Raw genomic sequence first — 17,188 nt, 5'->3', positions numbered from 1 at the left:
TGGCGTCTCTAAAAGATTCTAATGATAGGATAATAGAATCTCTAGCAAAATCTGCCTTCGAAGCGGCATCAGCAGCGGTATGTCCAGTCTTTGCTTCTTCTTGGGCAGCAAAGGCCATATCCACTTGGGCAGACGACCTTCGGCAGGGCATTCTGGATAAGGCACGACCAGAGCATTTGGCCGATATCGCCAATCAGATTTCCCATGCGGGGGATTATCTGCTTTCTGCCTCCCGGGATGCCGCATCTTGCGCAGTTCAGGCGTCAAGTAACATCGTGGCAATCCGACGTACAATTTGGCTCAAGGCCTGGCAGGCGGACTTGTCCTCTAAAAAGTCTCTGACCAATCTGCCTTTTCAGGGAGTGCGTCTCTTCGGATCACAATTGGATCAGATTATTAAGGACGCTACCGGAGTTACGAGTTCTCTTCTCCCCTCCAAGCCTCGCAGACCTCCTCCAAGGCGTCAGTTTCGTCCCTTTCGGACTTTCCGCCGTTTCAATACGGCGGAAAACCCTTCCAACCAGCAAAGGCCACAGGCACGTCAGGAAAGAAAGAAGGTTTCCTTCAGGCCCACTCCGTCCTGGCGGTCCCACTCTTCCCAGGGAAGACCGTCCAGATCTAGATCTGGACGGTCTACATCCGCATGACTACCATCGGTCTCCCGTGGGTCCCTTCCAATTGGGAGGTCGACTTCTTTTCTTCAGCGACGTCTGGCTCGCCTCAGTAGAGGACGCTTGGGTCAGAGAGGTTGTATCAACAGGATACAAAATAGAGTTCATTTCTCTTCCACGGGATCGCTTCTTCCAATCCCGTCCGCCGAGGGATCCGGCCTTGGTCCCGGGGTTCTGTTCGGCCATCGCCTCTCTTCTCAGTTCCGGGGTGATTGTGCCTGTTCCCGAATCGGAACGCTTCACAGGGTTTTATTCAAACCTGTTTGTGGTGCCGAAAAAGGACGGGGCAGTGCGGCCCATTTTGGATCTCAAGTTACTCAACAAGAGAGTTCGCCTTCGCCACTTCCGGATGGAGTCTGTACGCTCGGTAATTGCTTCCATGGAGGAGCAGGAATTCATGGGTTCCATAGACATCCAAGATGCCTATCTACATGTGCCCATATTTCCCGGACATCAGAAGTTCCTGCGGTTTGCGATTCACCACGAACATTACCAGTTCGTCGCGCTTCCTTTCGGGCTCGCCACCGCTCCCAGAGTCTTCACGAAGATTATGGCGGCGTTGATGGCCTTGTTGAGAATCAGAGGTCTCGTTCTTTTTCCGTACCTCGACGATATCCTGATCAAGGCTCCCTCCTTTCAACAGGCCCGCCTAAGTGTGGCGATCGTTCTAGACACCCTGTCCAGTTTTGGGTGGATCGTCAACCGGAAAAAGTCCTGTCTGGTCCCTACTCAACGCCTTGTGTTTCTGGGCCTTCTGTTCGACACTCGTCGGTCAAGGGTATTTCTCCCACAAGACAAGATCCTTTCCCTGCAGCAGGGCGTGCGATCATTACAGATCACACGATTTCCATCCCTCAGGACAGCCATGAGGGTCCTGGGGAAGATGGTGGCGGCGATAGAGGCAGTTCCCTTTGCCCAATTTCACGCCAGGCCACTCCAGCAGGCCATTTTGTCCAGGTGGAACAGGTCGGCTCTGTCTCTGGATCGTCCGGTTCGCCTTTCATGCCGGATCAAGCGGTCTCTCAACTGGTGGTTGACGTCTCCCCTCATTCTCTTGGGGCGGTCTTTTCTTCCCGTTCACTGGCAGATTGTCACTACGGACGCCAGCCTCATCGGCTGGGGTGCAGTGTTCCGCAATCACACTGTTCAGGGTCGATGGTCGACTCAGGAATCAGCTCTGCAGATCAATGTTCTAGAGATACGAGCGATCCATCTAGCTCTCGTCCACTGGGAAAGGCGCCTCAAGGGCCTGCCTGTCAGGATTCAGACAGACAATGCCACAGCGGTGGCGTATATCAACCGCCAAGGGGGGACACGGAGTGTCTCAGCTCTGGCGGAAGTGTCCAGAATTCTTCAATGGGCAGAGACCTTTGTTCCAACGATTTCCGCGGTTCACATTCCCGGCGTGGACAACTGGGCCGCCGATTTCCTCAGCCGCGAGGGTCTCGCGGCAGGGGAATGGTCCCTACATCCGGAGGTGTTTCATCTGCTCTGCCGTCGGTGGGGAACTCCGGATGTAGACCTCATGGCATCTCGCCTCAACAGGAAAGTCCCACAATTCGTGTCCAGGTCTCGGGACCCTCTGGCAGTGGGCGCCGACGCTCTGGCCGTCCCTTGGTCACAGTTCGAGCTCCCCTACCTGTTCCCTCCTCTGCCTCTTCTTCCCAAGTTGTTGAAGAAAATCAAAGCAGAGGGGATTCCAGTCATCCTCATCGCCCCGAATTGGCCCAGAAGGTCTTGGTTCGCGGACATTGTCAACCTTCTCGCGGACGCTCCCTGGAAGCTTCCCGACAGGGCAGATCTGTTGTCTCAAGGCCCGATTTGCCACCCCAATTCTCGGTCGCTCAATTTAACGGCGTGGCTGTTGAGACCGAGGTTTTGAGACGGGCAGGATTCTCTGATCGGGTGATTCATACCATGATCCACGCCAGAAAGCCTTCTTCTTCGAAGATCTATTACCGTACTTGGAAAGCCTATTTCTCCTGGTGTGAGACCAATGACATCGCGCCCTTGGTTTTTTCGCTCCCTTCTATTCTGGCGTTTCTGCAGGCAGGGCTGGATGCGGGGCTTGCTCTCAGTTCCTTGAAGGGTCAAGTTTCGGCACTGTCCATTTTATTTCAGAAAACGCTGGCCTCCCGGCCCCAGGTCAAAACCTTCCTCCAGGGTGTGGCTCACACGGTTCCTCCGTACCGAGCGCCCGTGGATCCTTGGGATCTTAATTTGGTTCTTCAGGTTCTGCAGGGTCCTCCTTTTGAACCTCTCAGGGACGTTTCCCTTTCCCTCCTTTCTTGGAAAGTGGCCTTTCTGGTGGCCATTACCTCCATCCGGCGCGTGTCGGAATTAGCAGCACTTTCTTGCCGCTCTCCTTTTTTGGTCCTTCATCAGGACAAGGTAGTTCTGCGGCCTCCGCCCTCTTTTCTTCCGAAGGTGGTATCTTCGTTTCACCTCAATGAGGACATTGTTCTGCCATCCTTCTGCCCGAGCCCAGCTCACCCTCGGGAGAGGTCCTTGAACAAGCTGGACCTAGTCAGGGCATTGAGAGTCTATCTAGCCCGGACGACTTCCTTGCGGAAGTCAGACTCTCTGTTCATCATTCCTGATGGGGCGAGGAAAGGTCACCCAGCCTCAAAGGCCACTATTGCGCGCTGGATCAGATCGGCAATTTTGGAGGCATACCGGGTCAAGCATCGAGTGGCCCCTCCAGGGATCAGAGCGCACTCTACCCGAGCGGTGGGTGCCTCCTGGGCGGTGCGCCACAGAGCTTCCGCGCTGCAGCTTTGCAAGGCTGCAACGTGGTCATCGGTTCACACCTTTGTGAAATTCTACAGGGTCCACACCTACGCTTCGGCGGACGCCAGCCTAGGTAGAAGGATTCTGCAGGCTGCGGTGGCGAGTCCACTGGCCTGATGGAAGTTTGTTTCCCACCCCAGGGACTGCTTTGGGACGTCCCATGGTCTCTGTGTCCCCCAATAAGGCGAACGAGAAAACAGGATTTTTTGGGTTGCTTACCGTAAAATCTGTTTCTCGGAGCCTTCATTGGGGGACACAGCACCCTCCCATGTTCTACAACTCCTGTTCTTATGTCTGTCGGTTTGTTACAGTTGAGTTGTTTGTTCTGTTTTCAATCTATTCTGTTACTTCTCCTACTGCTTTCTCACTAACTGAGGAACTTCCTGCCGGTCGGTGGGGTGTACACTGCGGAGGAGGAGCTAACCTTTTTTTGTGCATAGTGTCAGCCTCCTAGTGGCAGCAGCATACACCCATGGTCTCTGTGTCCCCCAATGAAGGCTCCGAGAAACAGATTTTACGGTAAGCAACCCAAAAAATCCTGTTTTTTGTTCTTTCAGCGGATTAACTGGTTGTAGTGGCTCATCTGAAGCCTGAATGGTAGACGTGTGGCTAGGGGTGAGCAATACTTTCATGAGTTTTTTTTTTTTTTTTTTTTTTCTTCTTCGGGTGGTCTCATTATAGTTAAAGGAGAATTTAATGTAAAAATCCCAGAGGACTATTGGTGCAGTAGATAAATAGCGGGACATCCAGCTCTAGCGTTGTACCTTCTCCGGCTGTACAGAGCTTGGGGGGCTTCCTGCGTCTGCTGCTGCCCTCCGATAAGGCTGCAGCGATGTATTGTGTTTAGAGGAGGAAGTTCCTGTTAGGTGTGTGCCTGGTCCCCTTTGTCCTCACTTCTTTCCCTCTTTAGGCCGATGAGTTGTAACATGTTATTAATTAGGTTTAAGAAGACTTTGACAAGTCGAAAGTGAAGCAAACGGTCCAAGTGACAGACTTGCAGGCTCACTGAGGCTACTTTTTGTTTTTGCGCACACAGCATAATAATAACACTGAATTCGGCCTAAAAATTTTTGCCAGAGTCAGCAATGAAATCTGCATGTGTTGTGGATTTTGTTGCTGCTTTTGGTGTGGAATTTAATCAAAGATGTCAGGTATTGTAATGATTTAAATCCAATCTTAAAATTTGCTTCAGTTCTTAAAATTTGGCTCCAGTTTTGAGAATCTGCAGTGAAGCAGCAATATGGAGGGGATCATACAGCAGTACTGACCAGTGTAGCTGTGAATCCACCACTGGCAAACAGTGGCATATAAAAGTTTGGGAACCCCTGGTCAAAATTACTGTTCTTGTGAAGTTGAAGATGAAATGATTACTAAAAGTCTAAAGTTAAAGATGACATATTTCCTATGTATTAAGGCAAAAAATATAGTATTTTTTGCATATTAAAAAGTAAAATAGGCCTATGCAAAAGTTTGAGCACCCTTGGAAATTTGTGTTCTCAGATAACTTTGACCAAGATTTCAGACCTGTTAGGCTTTTTCACTATCATCGTTAGGAAAGGCCAGGTAATGCAAATTTCTCAGCTTTATAAAAACCCAACCTCCTCTAACCTTGTGCCAAGAAAAGCAGTCATGGGTTTTTCTAAGCAGCTGCCTAGGACTCTGAAGATGGTGGAAGCTCACAAAGCTGGAAAAGGCTATAAGAAGATAGCAAAGTGTTTTCAAGTTGCCCTTTCATGAGTTTGAAATGTAATTAAGAAATGTCTGTTAACAAGAACAGTGGAGGTCAAGATGAGGTCTGGAAGACCAAGCAAAATTTCAGTGAGAGCTGCTTGCAAGATTGCTAGTGAGGCAAATCAGAACCCCCGCATGACTGCAAAAGACCTTCAGAAAGATTTAACAGACTCTGGAGTTGTGGTACATTGTTCTACTGTTCAGAGACACCTGCACAAATATGCCTTTCATGGAAGAATCATCAGAATAAAACCTCTCCTGTGTCCTCACCATAAAATTCAGCATCAGAAGTATACAACATCTAAACAAGCCTGATACATTTTGGAAACAAGTCCTGTGGACTGGTGAGGTTAAAATTGAACTGTTTGATCACAATGATCAAAGGTATGTGTGGAGAAAAAAGGGCACAGAATTTCAGGAAAAGAACATCTCGCCAACCATTAAGCATGGTGGTGGATCAATCATGCTTTGGGATTGTGTTGCAGCGAATGGAACAGGAACATTTCACGGGTAGAGGAAAGAATGGATTCAATGAAATTTCAACAAATTATTGATGCAAACATAACACCAGATATAAAAAAGCTGAAGTTGAAAAGAGGATGGCTTCTACAAATGGATAATGATTTTAAACACACGTCAAAATCCAAAAATAGACTATCTCACAAAGTGCAAGCTGAAGGTTTTACAATGGCCCTCACAGTCCCTTGATTTGAACATCATTGAAAATCTGTGGTTAGGCTTCAAAATAGCAGAGGATGCAAGACGACCCCGGAATCTCACAGAACTGGCAGAATTTTCCAAGGCGGAATGGATGAAAATCACTCAAACAAGAATTGAAAGACTTCTGGCTGGCTACAATAAGTGTTTACAAGCTGTGATATTTTCAAAAGGAGGTGCTACTAGGAACTAACCATGCAGGGTGCCAAAACTTTTGCATCAGCCCATTTTCCTTTTTGTAATTTTTAAAATGTAAAAGATGCCCTCTTATTTCTCCCATCTCCCTCTTCTCTCTCCTTCTTTCTCCCCTCTACCTCTTCCTTCTGCCCCCTCTCCTTGTCCCCCTTTTCCCTCTCGCTCTTCTCACACTCTCTTCTCTCTGCTCTCCCTCTCTCAATAATTTGAGACTGATGTACTGGTGCCGGTAAAGACCCCTGATGAGTTGCTCAGCACTCGGTTTATTTGGTGCCAGTCAGTTTACAGGTATTATACTCTTCTGTTACCTGATGCATGTATTATTGGATGTGGGGACTGAGGCTTCACATGTGGTGGACCTTTTATAAAGTCACACTATTGAGGAAATATTTTATATAGATTTTTGGGAAAAACACTGTTGCTCCCTCTAGTGATCTGCCTTTCCGATGGGCAAAGCTGAGGTCTAACGCAAGTTACACATCTTCCAGTTTTTGATCATTTCTGCTCATTTTTTGTCGCCCAGAATTCTATAGGATTTGTTAACGGCAGTAAAAGGCTGCATGAGTAAGATTCCTATGTGGGAGAAAATTGGTGCCTTACAAGGGAATGTTACCTCGTGAGCCAAAAAAATTGCTCTATCTTGATTCACCAACTAAAGGGTTATTTCAATTTGAGCAAATGATCACAACAGGAAAGGTGATCGCTGGGTGGGGGGTTCATTTCTGAGACTCACTGTGACGACATATTGCTCTCATCTTCTGTTTTCCAGGCCTTTGAAGATCTCAGCAAGCTTATGGACAAGGTACGGTGAGCTATTGATATGAGCCTAGGTTTCCGTCAGCGCAGCAATGACAGACGGCTGCCTCCGTTATTTTTACAGGCCAAGGAAATGGTGGAACTGTCCAAATCGATAGCGAACAAAATCAAAGACAAACAGGGGGACATCACAGAAGATGAGGTAGGAAAACACGGCTGTTACCAGGGTACATGGGAACAACCGCACCACAATATTTTTTTAAGAAGTCTTTACTCCAGGAATAACATGATGAAACTTTGTGTCTGGGATGGAGCCCTCCGCTCCTGTCCACTGTAAATATCTGCCGTCACGTACATTTTATCAAATTTTCCTGGAATTCACCATCATAAAATAAATATGGAATATATTACTATGGAAAGTTATAGAACTATAGAAAACCCTGCGATTATTTTTGACGCTTCACTATATACTGAACTATTGCAGCAATACAATCAAGTTCCCTGTAAAGGCTGAACTTTTTTTTGTAAGTTTTTATAATAAAAAAAATACCGCTTCCTGATTTAATACCTTCCCAACATAGCCCGATTTTTTTATTTTTATTTTTTTTTTCCTTCAAAGAGCCATCTTTTTTTTTTTTTTTTTTTCTTTTTCTGCCCACATAGGCAATTGAGGGCATGACACCAACCATTGTACCACACAGTGTACTGGAATTCTGAAAAATAAAAAATCTACAATTGTTTTTTTGGGAATTGTTTTCACATTGTGTGGTAACAATGACCTGACAAATTGATTCTCCTCATCAGTGCAATTACAGTGTTACCAATCCTGTCCAGTTGTTTTGTTTATTATTTTGGTGTTGAAAAGTCAAGTTTTGGATAAAAAAAAAACAAAACATTTTTTTTTTTTTTTTTTTGCGTGTGTCACCATTTTCCAAGAACCGTAACTGTTTTTTTTTTTTCTGTCGATAAAGCGGTGTGAGGGCTTATTTTTTTTCGCAGAGTGAGACTACGTTTTTATTGATACCATTTCAGGATAATGTGATATTTTGATTCTTACAGCGCATTTTGCCGTATTGCGGCAACAACAAAAAAACAAAACACAAATTTGGCGTTTTTTTATTTATCTTTCTGTTTACGAAGTTTACCAGGCAGCTTAATAATTCCTATATATTGATCAGATTTTCATCAATGCGATACCAAATTTATTTTCTCAAATTTTATTTTTATTATTAGTGTGTGTGTGGGGGGGGGGGTTACTTTTTTTTTTTAACTTTTTATTGTACATATTACTCCTCTTGTTGGACTTGAACCTGCAATCATCTGATCTCGGTGGTATGTAAACCCGGTCAGAAGCTAGTTACGAAAGGAACTCCTTGATGACAGGCACAGAAGTCTTCAACAGATCTTCGACTCACAGCGACCCATCGGTGCGCCGCAATCTTAATGCTGCTGTCAAAGTTTGACAAGGGCATTTAAACGTCACAGACATGGCTCCACTCCACTCTCGGCTGAAAGAGGCAGGTGCCGGCTGTGTGGCACAGTCGCCATCTGCCTGGTATGCATCGGGGTCACTCCAAACAACAATTACTAGCTTGCACCATACATGGAAAGGGATAAAAATAAAGAAATTTTTAACAAACCTATTTGGTATTGTCACGTCTAGCTCAATAAAAAAATGTTTAATCCATTAATATCTTAAAGAAGAAAAGGATCAAAATGGCCAAATTACGGTTTTTCTTTCGATAAGCCCATTTCTGTTGATGTGGATGGAAAAATAAAATGCTGATTCCAGGGAGAAAGGGAAGAAAGAAATGTGAAAATTGGCTGTGGTGGGAAGGGGTTAATTTGGAGATTAATGAAACTCCATCTCTATCCATCTATCTGTAGACCATAAAGTTTAAGTCCTACCTGCTGAGTATGGGAATCGCCAATCCAGTGACGCGGGAGACCCACGGATCTGGCACACACTATCACATGCAGCTGGCAAAGCAGCTCGCCACCATGTTACAGGCTCCACTGGAGGTGAGTGGATTCTCATTTCTGCTTTTGGATCCTTCTAATTTACTAAGGTTCTCATATAGCTCATTATAGGGGGGCTCTGTTATCGGGGCAGCCACTGGCTTTTACCCTACTAGGCCATATGTGGGTTCCCCAGTCTAAGCCCCCACTATTTTTCACAGCAGAGAACTTAAATAGTTTTCAACTCTTCTATAAATGCTACCGGGTGATAGTCGGACATTGACAGATTGCTCTGAAGGTAACAGCCCCTCACCGGAGGTTCCAACATCCAGGCCCCCATATCGGCACAGCACCACATCGAGCTTTACCCTTCAATGTTGACCTCACCAAATCGGCTGCAGGTCTTAAAACTAATGTTTGACATTTTCCTTTCGTCATCACCATTACCCCCTTCATATATGATCTTATGATTATTTGGCCAAATATATGACTTCTTGGCATCTTCTTTTTCAGGAGCGAGGGGGCATAATGTCACTCACAGAAGTATACTGCTTAGTAAATCGAGCCAGGGGCATGGAGGTAGGTTACAAATGGGCATCTTGATCAATTTCTCACTTTACTTTTGAGGTTTCTCTATTGGTGATAGGGAACAACCTCTTTAAAGATGACCTATCAGTTAATCTTCATCCTGGGCACAGTTTGGACCTTGAAAAAAACACAAATAAAAAACACGCCGTATTCACCATCCCAAGGTCCACCGGCAATACACCACTACTACTCCTGGTGTCTGGCACTGCCCGCGTAACTGAGCTCACGTCAGCAGCCAATCAGTGAGCTCGGCATCTTTGAGCAGGGCGTTCCATCTACACTGGCAGAGCTGCAAGCTCACTGATTGGTTGTTAAGATGTCAGATCGGCTGCCAATATCAGACACCGGCAGCGGCGTCGCAGGCTCTCTGGTGGACCTGAGGATGGTAATTATGGCGAGATGTTCCATGTTACAGCATGAATAAATTAGAAGGCTAAACAAAGTACAGCGCTTATCTCCAGTACCTATATATTTGAGGGAGTCGATTCTGCATATCTGATGGGATTTTTCGTTTCACAGTTGCTTTCTCCAGAAGATCTGGTAAACGCCTGCAAAATGTTTGAATCCCTGAAACTTCCACTGCGGTAAGATGTTACTGCCATTCAGGCCATTAGTTTCTCTGACTCGCAGCACGTTCCTTTGAATGAAACGTTGACCGATGGCCCCAGGATAAACTTCCTGTCTAGTTTCCCATTCAATACTTTTGACCTACACCAGACAATGAGACAACGATGGAGAGCTATGGAGTAAATGGGACAATGCTTTCTGCTTTCCAGGATATGAAACAATACAGTTTCTGGCCACAGGCTTCCTACATGTAGGGGCTAATGAGCATCTTGGTACCCCCCTGCTAAGGCTGATTATGGCTACGGGACCCATTGCATGCTCTCATCTCTCCTTTCTGCAGGCTTCGTATTTTCGATAGTGGCGTCATGGTAATTGAGCATCAGTCGCACAATGAAGAGGAGATGGTGGCTTCCGCCCTAGAAACGGTATATAGAGCTTGCATTTGTCATGTGCTGCATACCTTCATTATGAATCTACATCTCCTACAATGATTTTTGTAATTACAGATATTATACTGTATACAAGTCAAAAACAAAAGGACCCCGGTAGTTCCCCAGAAGGGAGCACTTACTTTTATATCTCTGGCAGAAAGAGGATGATGTACTTTATACAAAGGAAATATGTGATGGTGCTGGATGATGTGACATATCAAATAATAATAAATCAATAGCCCAATAGCCTTAACACATTGACTCAACTGTATGCCAGTGCTGGGGTCTGCATGTCTGGAGGGGGCTCAGGAACTTGGATCCCTCCACACATGGTAGATGCCAGTGGCATTACATAGCTGGCATCTGTCTCTTAACAGCAGCGAGCGGAGCCGAGCTCTGATCACATACATGTAAGGCGATTACCAGCGATAATTTGCTTATCGTTGGGGTCCGACTGCTGGGACCCTCATGATCACTACAACAGGAATCTTTATTACCATTACAAAATGGACCAGCAGGTTGGATGTCCAACTACTGATGCTTCATCCTCAATCGGGCTGCCAGAAAAAGCCGATCACAACACCTGGCAAGGAATTAATAAAGCAGCAGAAGAGCATGCTCCATAAAATTCCCCATTCTGCTGATTGGTGGGGGTATGACCGATGGGACCCGCACCAATCAATAAGGTATTACCTATCCCGCTGATGGGCAATAACTTATTTTCACTGAACAGCCTCTTTAATCCTTAAAATGCCACTGTCCTTGTCTAACAGCGGCATTTAAATAGAGCGGCTGCCATCTTGGTACTCTTGTGAAGCCTCATGGGGGAGGTCACGATTTACACTCTATGCTAAAATACTCTGATGTTGCAGTATATAGTGGAAGTGCTTAAGTGATTGCGGGTTCAAGTCCCCTAAGGGGACTAATTAAAAAAAAATATATATAAAAAAATGTAATCTCTTCGGTTTTTCCGAAATAAAAATAGGAAACTAAAATAAATTAACATATTTGGATTCTCCACATCAATAAAATAATATAATAAACCCATAAGGTAAATGCAGTAAAGAGGAAAAAAATCAAAGCACCAGAATTGTTTTTCTCGATTACCACACCTTCTTATAAAAAGTAATAAAAATGGCGTATGTAAACCAAAATTGGTATCAATTAAAATTGTTAGCTTGCCATGCAAAGATCAAGCCCGGTCTCAGGTCTACTGATGAATAGCATTACGTGTCTCGGGAAAATGGCGACTTCTAGATTTTTTTTTTAATTTTTTTTTTACCACATTAATAAAACTAAATCTGTGCAAGTTTGGTATCCCCGTGATTGTTCTCACCCTGAGAATCGTGTTTACAGGTAATTTTTACCCTACAATAAATACCGTACAGATTGCTTTTTTTTTTACCATTTCATCATACTTGGAATTTTTTCACCCATCTCTCAGTTCATTGTATAGTAAAATGTGTAATGCCCACCAGAATGAAAACTTGTTCTCAAAAAGCGAGTCAGCTTATGGCCACGTCAACAGAAAAATAAAGTTAGGTCAGGCGTAAATGTCATTTTGACTAAAATACTTTGCCCAATGTTAGTTAAAATATACATAAATAAAAATCTAAAATAGCAATTTTTTTTTTTTTTTTTTTTTTTTTAACAGGTATCTGAGAGGGGATCACTGACTTCTGAAGAGTTTGCCAAGATTGTCGGCATGTCCGTGTTGTTAGCCAAAGAAAGGTATTTCCATTTGGTTTACCTCTTGTTCCTCTTTTCCTGCTGGTGCAGAGTACTGTAAAGATATTGTTCCCTGGTTTACTGCGCACTCCCTGTTTATGCTGGGGCAGAGTACTGCTGGTTTCTTGCTCGCTCGCTCCCCTGTTTTTGCTGGGGCAGAGTACTGTTGGTTTATTGCTCGCTCCCCTGTTTTTGCTGGGGCAGAGTACTGCTGGTTTCTTGCTCGCCCCCCTAGTTTTGCTGGGGCAGAGTACTGTTGGTTTATTGCTCACTCCCCTGTTTTTGCTGGGGCAGAGTACTGTTGGTTTATTGCTCACTCCCCTGTTTTTGCTGGGGCAGAGTACTGTTGATTTATTGCTCACTCCCCTGTTTTTGCTGGGGCAGAGTACTGTTGGTTTATTGCTCGCTCCCCTGTTTTTGCTGGGGCAGAGTACTGTTGGTTTATTGCTCGCTCCCCTGTTTTTGCTGGGGCACAGTACTGCTGGTTTCTTGCTCGCCCCCCTATTTTTGCTGGGGCACATTACTGTTGGTTTCTTGCTCGCTCCCCTGTTTTTGCTGGGGCAGAGTACTGTTGGTTTATTGCTCACTCCCCTGTTTTTGCTGGGGCACAGTACTGTCTCTTTTTTTTTTTTTTTTTTCTTGCTCGCTCCCCTTTTTTTGCTGGGGCAGAGTACTGTCTTTTTTTCTTGCTCGCGCCCCTTTTTTTGCTGGTGCTAAGTACTGTTGGTTTCTTGCTCCCCTGTTTTTGCTGGGGCACAGTACTGCTGGTTTTTTGCTCGCTCCCCTGTATTTGCTGGGGCAGAGTGCTGTTGGTTTCCTGCTTGCTCCCCTGTTTTTGCTGGGGCAGAGTACTGCTGGTTTTTGCTCGCTCCCCTGTTTTTGCTGGGGCACAGTACACTTATGATTTTATTCCCTTGATACTGCTCACTCCTGTGAACTGCTGGTGCCATATACGTTAATGATATAATTTCTTGCTCGCTCCCTCCCCTGTTTTTGCTGGGGCAGAGTACTGCTGTTTTTTTGCTCGCTCCCCTGTTTTTGCTGGGGCAGAGTACACTTATGATTTTATTCCCTTGATACTGCTCACTCCTGTGAACTGCTGGTGCCATATACGTTAATGATATAATTTCTTGCTTTCTTGCTCGCTCCCCTGTTTTTGCTGGGGCAGAGTACTGCTGGTTTTTTGCTCGCTCCCCTGTTTTTGCTGGGGCAGAGTACTGCTGGTTTTTTGCTTGCTCCCCTGTATTTGCTGGGGCAGAGTGCTGTTGGTTTCTTGCTTGCTCCCCTGTTTTTGCTGGGGCACAGTACTGCTGGTTTTTTGCTCGCTCCCCTGTTTTTGCTGGGGCAGAGTGCTGTTGGTTTCTTGCTTGCTCCCCTGTTTTTGCTGGGGCAGAGTACTGCTGTTTTTTTGCTTGCTCCCCTGTTTTTGCTGGGGCACAGTACACTTATGATTTTATTCCCTTGATAATGCTCACTCCTGTGAACTGCTGGTGCCATATACGTTAATGATATAATTCCTTGCTTTCTTGCTCGCTCCCCTGTTTTTGCTGGGGCAGAGTACTGCTGGTTTTTTGCTCGCTCCCCTGTATTTGCTGGGGCAGAGTGCTGTTGGTTTCTTGCTTGCTCCCCTGTTTTTGCTGGGGCAGAGTGCTGTTGGTTTCTTGCTTGCTCCCCTGTTTTTGCTGGGGCTAAGTACTGTTGGTTTCTTGCTTGCTCCCCTGTTTTTGCTGGGGCACAGTACTGCTGGTTTTTTGCTCGCTCCCCTGTTTTTGCTGGGGCAGAGTGCTGTTGGTTTCTTGCTTGCTCCCCTGTTTTTGCTGGGGCAGAGTACTGCTGGTTTTTTGCTTGCTCCCCTGTTTTTGCTGGGGCACAGTACACTTATGATTTTATTCCCTTGATAATGCTCACTCCTGTGAACTGCTGGTGCCATATACTTTAATGATATAATTCCTTGCTTTCTTGCTCGCTCCCCTGTTCCTGCTGGGGTAGAGTCCTCTAACTATATTTTTCCCTTGACAGATTGCTTCTTGCTGAAAACATGGGGCATCTCTGCAGGGACGATTCAGTTGAAGGTTTACGCTTCTATCCAAACCTGTTCTTGACGCAGACTTAGGCGTTTGCTGGAGATTCATGTATGGAGATGCTCAAGCATGGAGAACACGGAGCAGGAGGAAGATCTTGTAGGATGGCTGCAGAATGATTAAGACCGGACGGGCACATTAAAAGCCTGGCCTTGGCCATGAACTTATATTTTTGCTTACTGGGGAACACAATATACACATCGCAACTCTTAACCAGTGCTACCAAGGTCTGGATTAGATGTCCGTTTTGCTTCCTGTTGTCATTTCCAAAGGATTTCTTAAAGCTAAGCTCTGAATTTGGATTATTTCATAAGCACAACTTCTTTACCAGTACCTTGCATTAATTCTGATAAATTTTCCATTAACCGAACTCCCTGACACGATGCGCCGTATATTTACTGCTTGCACCATCCACACCAGATGTTACGTGTCTGTTACAGCTAACGCTCTACAGCAACAGCTAGGATGATAGAGCCCTCTGATTTCGGTCATTAAATCAGAAGCTGCAATCAATTACAATGATGGTACCTAAGTGGCCGGAAAAGGAAGGAAGTCCCTCTGTGACGCCATCAACACGTTTAAGACCTGATTGCACGTGGGCTATTGAGGTAGCCAGGGGCAAGCGGCACGGACTGGCATAACGCCACTGTAGTACAAGAGTATTGTTTAAGTGAATAAATAATCTTAGGCCGGGATCACAGTACCGTGTGTGATGCGAGAAACTCGCAGCCGCAGCTCCGTTCCTGAGTGTCGGCGGCAGCGCTGGGTGTTGAGGCGAGAGACTCGTGCTAGTTTCTCGCATCACACACGGTTGTGTGATCCCAGCCTTAGTGTTCGATCCCAAAGAGGAACTAAAAAAAGTGCAAAAATATTATTTCACTAAAATATTTGTAATCCAAAGGAAAAAAATGTTTTATGTTTCATTATGGGGAAAAAAGTGTTCGAGTACCTGTTCCAGGATTTATCACTATAAAGTAAAGGTACAGCCATAATGGCACAATTACACTGAGTAAAGTAATACCTTTGTCGAAGGAATCTGATCAGCTTTTTTTTTTTTTCTAATCATGGTTTAAAGTTTTCATCTGGTGACCTCATCTGTGCATCGGGGCGGGCCTGGTGGGGATTTGGTCGTCTTCTGCTCCATCCCCTCCACGTTCCTCCTCTGTTTTCTACAGGTTCCTGATTATTCAGTGTCATGCTTTAACTTAGAAATTTGGTGTCGCATGTGCGCAGTCTGAGATTCCACGTCTGGTCTTTGGGTCTTCAATAAAATGGCTTTGGAATTGGCACCTTCACAAATCGAAATCTGATCCGAGATTTAGATCTATGCATGCGCCACCAAGGCGCCATTTTATTGAAGACCAGATGTGGGATCTCGCACTGCGCACACACCCAATGATGGTGGCGATGCAAAATTTCAAAACAGAGGCAGGTCAAGGAATAATCCGGGACCTTTAGAAACACAGGAGGGGCTGGAGCAGAAGGCGACCAACCCCCCACCCAGCACTGCCCCGATTCACAGAAGACATCATCAGAAGAAGGAATACTCCCATCAGCCACTCCTGCTGTCACTGTTGTTAGCGGCAGCAGGTGTCGGCTGATGGGAGTAATAGTCCCATCAGTCACTGCCTGCTGTCATTGTTCTCACTTGAATACAACTCTCATCATTGTCCTCTGCTTGTGCTGATCAGGGGAGAATGATGAGCACCGTCTTCAGCACCCGGCGTTGGGGAACACGCTTACTGTAACACGGTTTCTCAGGCCCTGGGAGGTGTCACATGGATGACATCCTACGTGTCATACGTGTTCGGGATGTTTTGCCGGTAAACTGACATGTCTACGTGTGGGTCACTCGTTCCGTGTAAACAAATGGGCATGTGCACAGCAACGTAAATTTCAATGTGTCTGTGTGTCAGTGCCTCCGGTACGTGGAAAACGGTCATCACACGTAGCAGAGACACAGACGTGTGAAAGAGTCCAAAAACTGTAACTTATCTTGCAAAAAAAAAATCTCGTTCAAAGATTAAAAGTGCAACTATCATTTATTTTTTTTAGATGTTCTTTTACCCCCTTTATACTTTAAACCTGAAGCTACTGCGTCTTAGGCAGAAGTGTGCACAGAGCAGTGGCGGGAACCATAATCTCAGGCGGGAGCCGAGCACTGTGCCTGCCGAGCAGCGTGCGTCAGTCATTTTTTTATCCGGCTAGGGGGGACCTCCGCATCCAGACCGCCACCAATCTACATAAGGAGGTAGAAAATATAAAGTAATCATTAACATATATTTTATTAATTAAAAGTGTACTGCTCAGAATATGGTGACACCAAAAGGTTTTTTTTATGCTTTTATTGTGCAAAAGTAGTTAAGACATAACAGTGATGAAAATTGAAAAACAAAAGTAAAAACAACCAAGATTCTCAAGGTCCAAAATGTCCTTTAAATGTGTGTTTGTGTGTTTCACCTTCGGATCCTATAAGATATATTTGACATTTTCACACTTCCTGTGTTGTTGACATGCCCAAGGCTGAAGCAACATATCTCATTCATTGATGGTTTTGCGCTGTCCTTCATTCACAATGTGGAGAGTACCAGACAGACTGGCAGAACAGGTGCCTCCAAAACCATCACCTTCCAGGGCTTATTCAGCACTCTAGTTTTTCTGCTTTTTGGTTTTCCCGTCTTAAGTTAAATGAATTCATCATTTGTGATTTCTTGTTACTTTATTTTTGTCTTGCTGACATTTTTTGTGCCAAGTTCTTCAGAATGGTGCATGCGGTTCATGAAATTGGTGCAAAAAATACTTTTTATTTTTGTCTTTAACCAGTTTGTGACTTCTAAGCACCTAAAGTGGCAAAACCTTGAAAAAGTCAAAAGTTTGTCTAAAAATGTGCCTGATGGAAAACTGGAACTGAAACAAGAGTAAGATACGGCAATAAAAGGTTGATAAAGGTGCACTTCATGAGTCTGTCTAAATC

The 17,188-nt window shown here is 45.2% G+C and overlaps 1 protein-coding gene across 1 annotated transcript in view; it reads left to right on the top strand.

Moving 5' to 3' along the window:
* VPS36 (vacuolar protein sorting 36 homolog) overlaps positions 1-17,167 on the top strand; it is a 62,590-nt gene extending 45,423 nt beyond the window's left edge. Inside the window, exons 7-14 of the mRNA XM_073583290.1 lie at positions 6,874-6,906; positions 6,985-7,062; positions 8,748-8,882; positions 9,333-9,398; positions 9,927-9,991; positions 10,315-10,399; positions 12,060-12,136; positions 14,153-17,167. Coding sequence (XP_073439391.1) covers positions 6,874-6,906; positions 6,985-7,062; positions 8,748-8,882; positions 9,333-9,398; positions 9,927-9,991; positions 10,315-10,399; positions 12,060-12,136; positions 14,153-14,246 — 633 coding nt within the window. The 3' untranslated portion in view covers positions 14,247-17,167. The remainder of the gene's footprint in view (positions 1-6,873; positions 6,907-6,984; positions 7,063-8,747; positions 8,883-9,332; positions 9,399-9,926; positions 9,992-10,314; positions 10,400-12,059; positions 12,137-14,152) is intronic.
* The last annotated feature ends 21 nt before the right edge of the window (positions 17,168-17,188 follow it).

Source organism: Dendrobates tinctorius, unplaced genomic scaffold (genome assembly GCF_039654945.1).
Source record: "Dendrobates tinctorius isolate UK_male_01 unplaced genomic scaffold, ASM3965494v1 ptg000075l, whole genome shotgun sequence".
Classification (NCBI taxonomy): Eukaryota; Metazoa; Chordata; class Amphibia; order Anura; family Dendrobatidae; genus Dendrobates; species Dendrobates tinctorius.
This window is presented reverse-complemented; position numbering and strand designations above follow the sequence as displayed.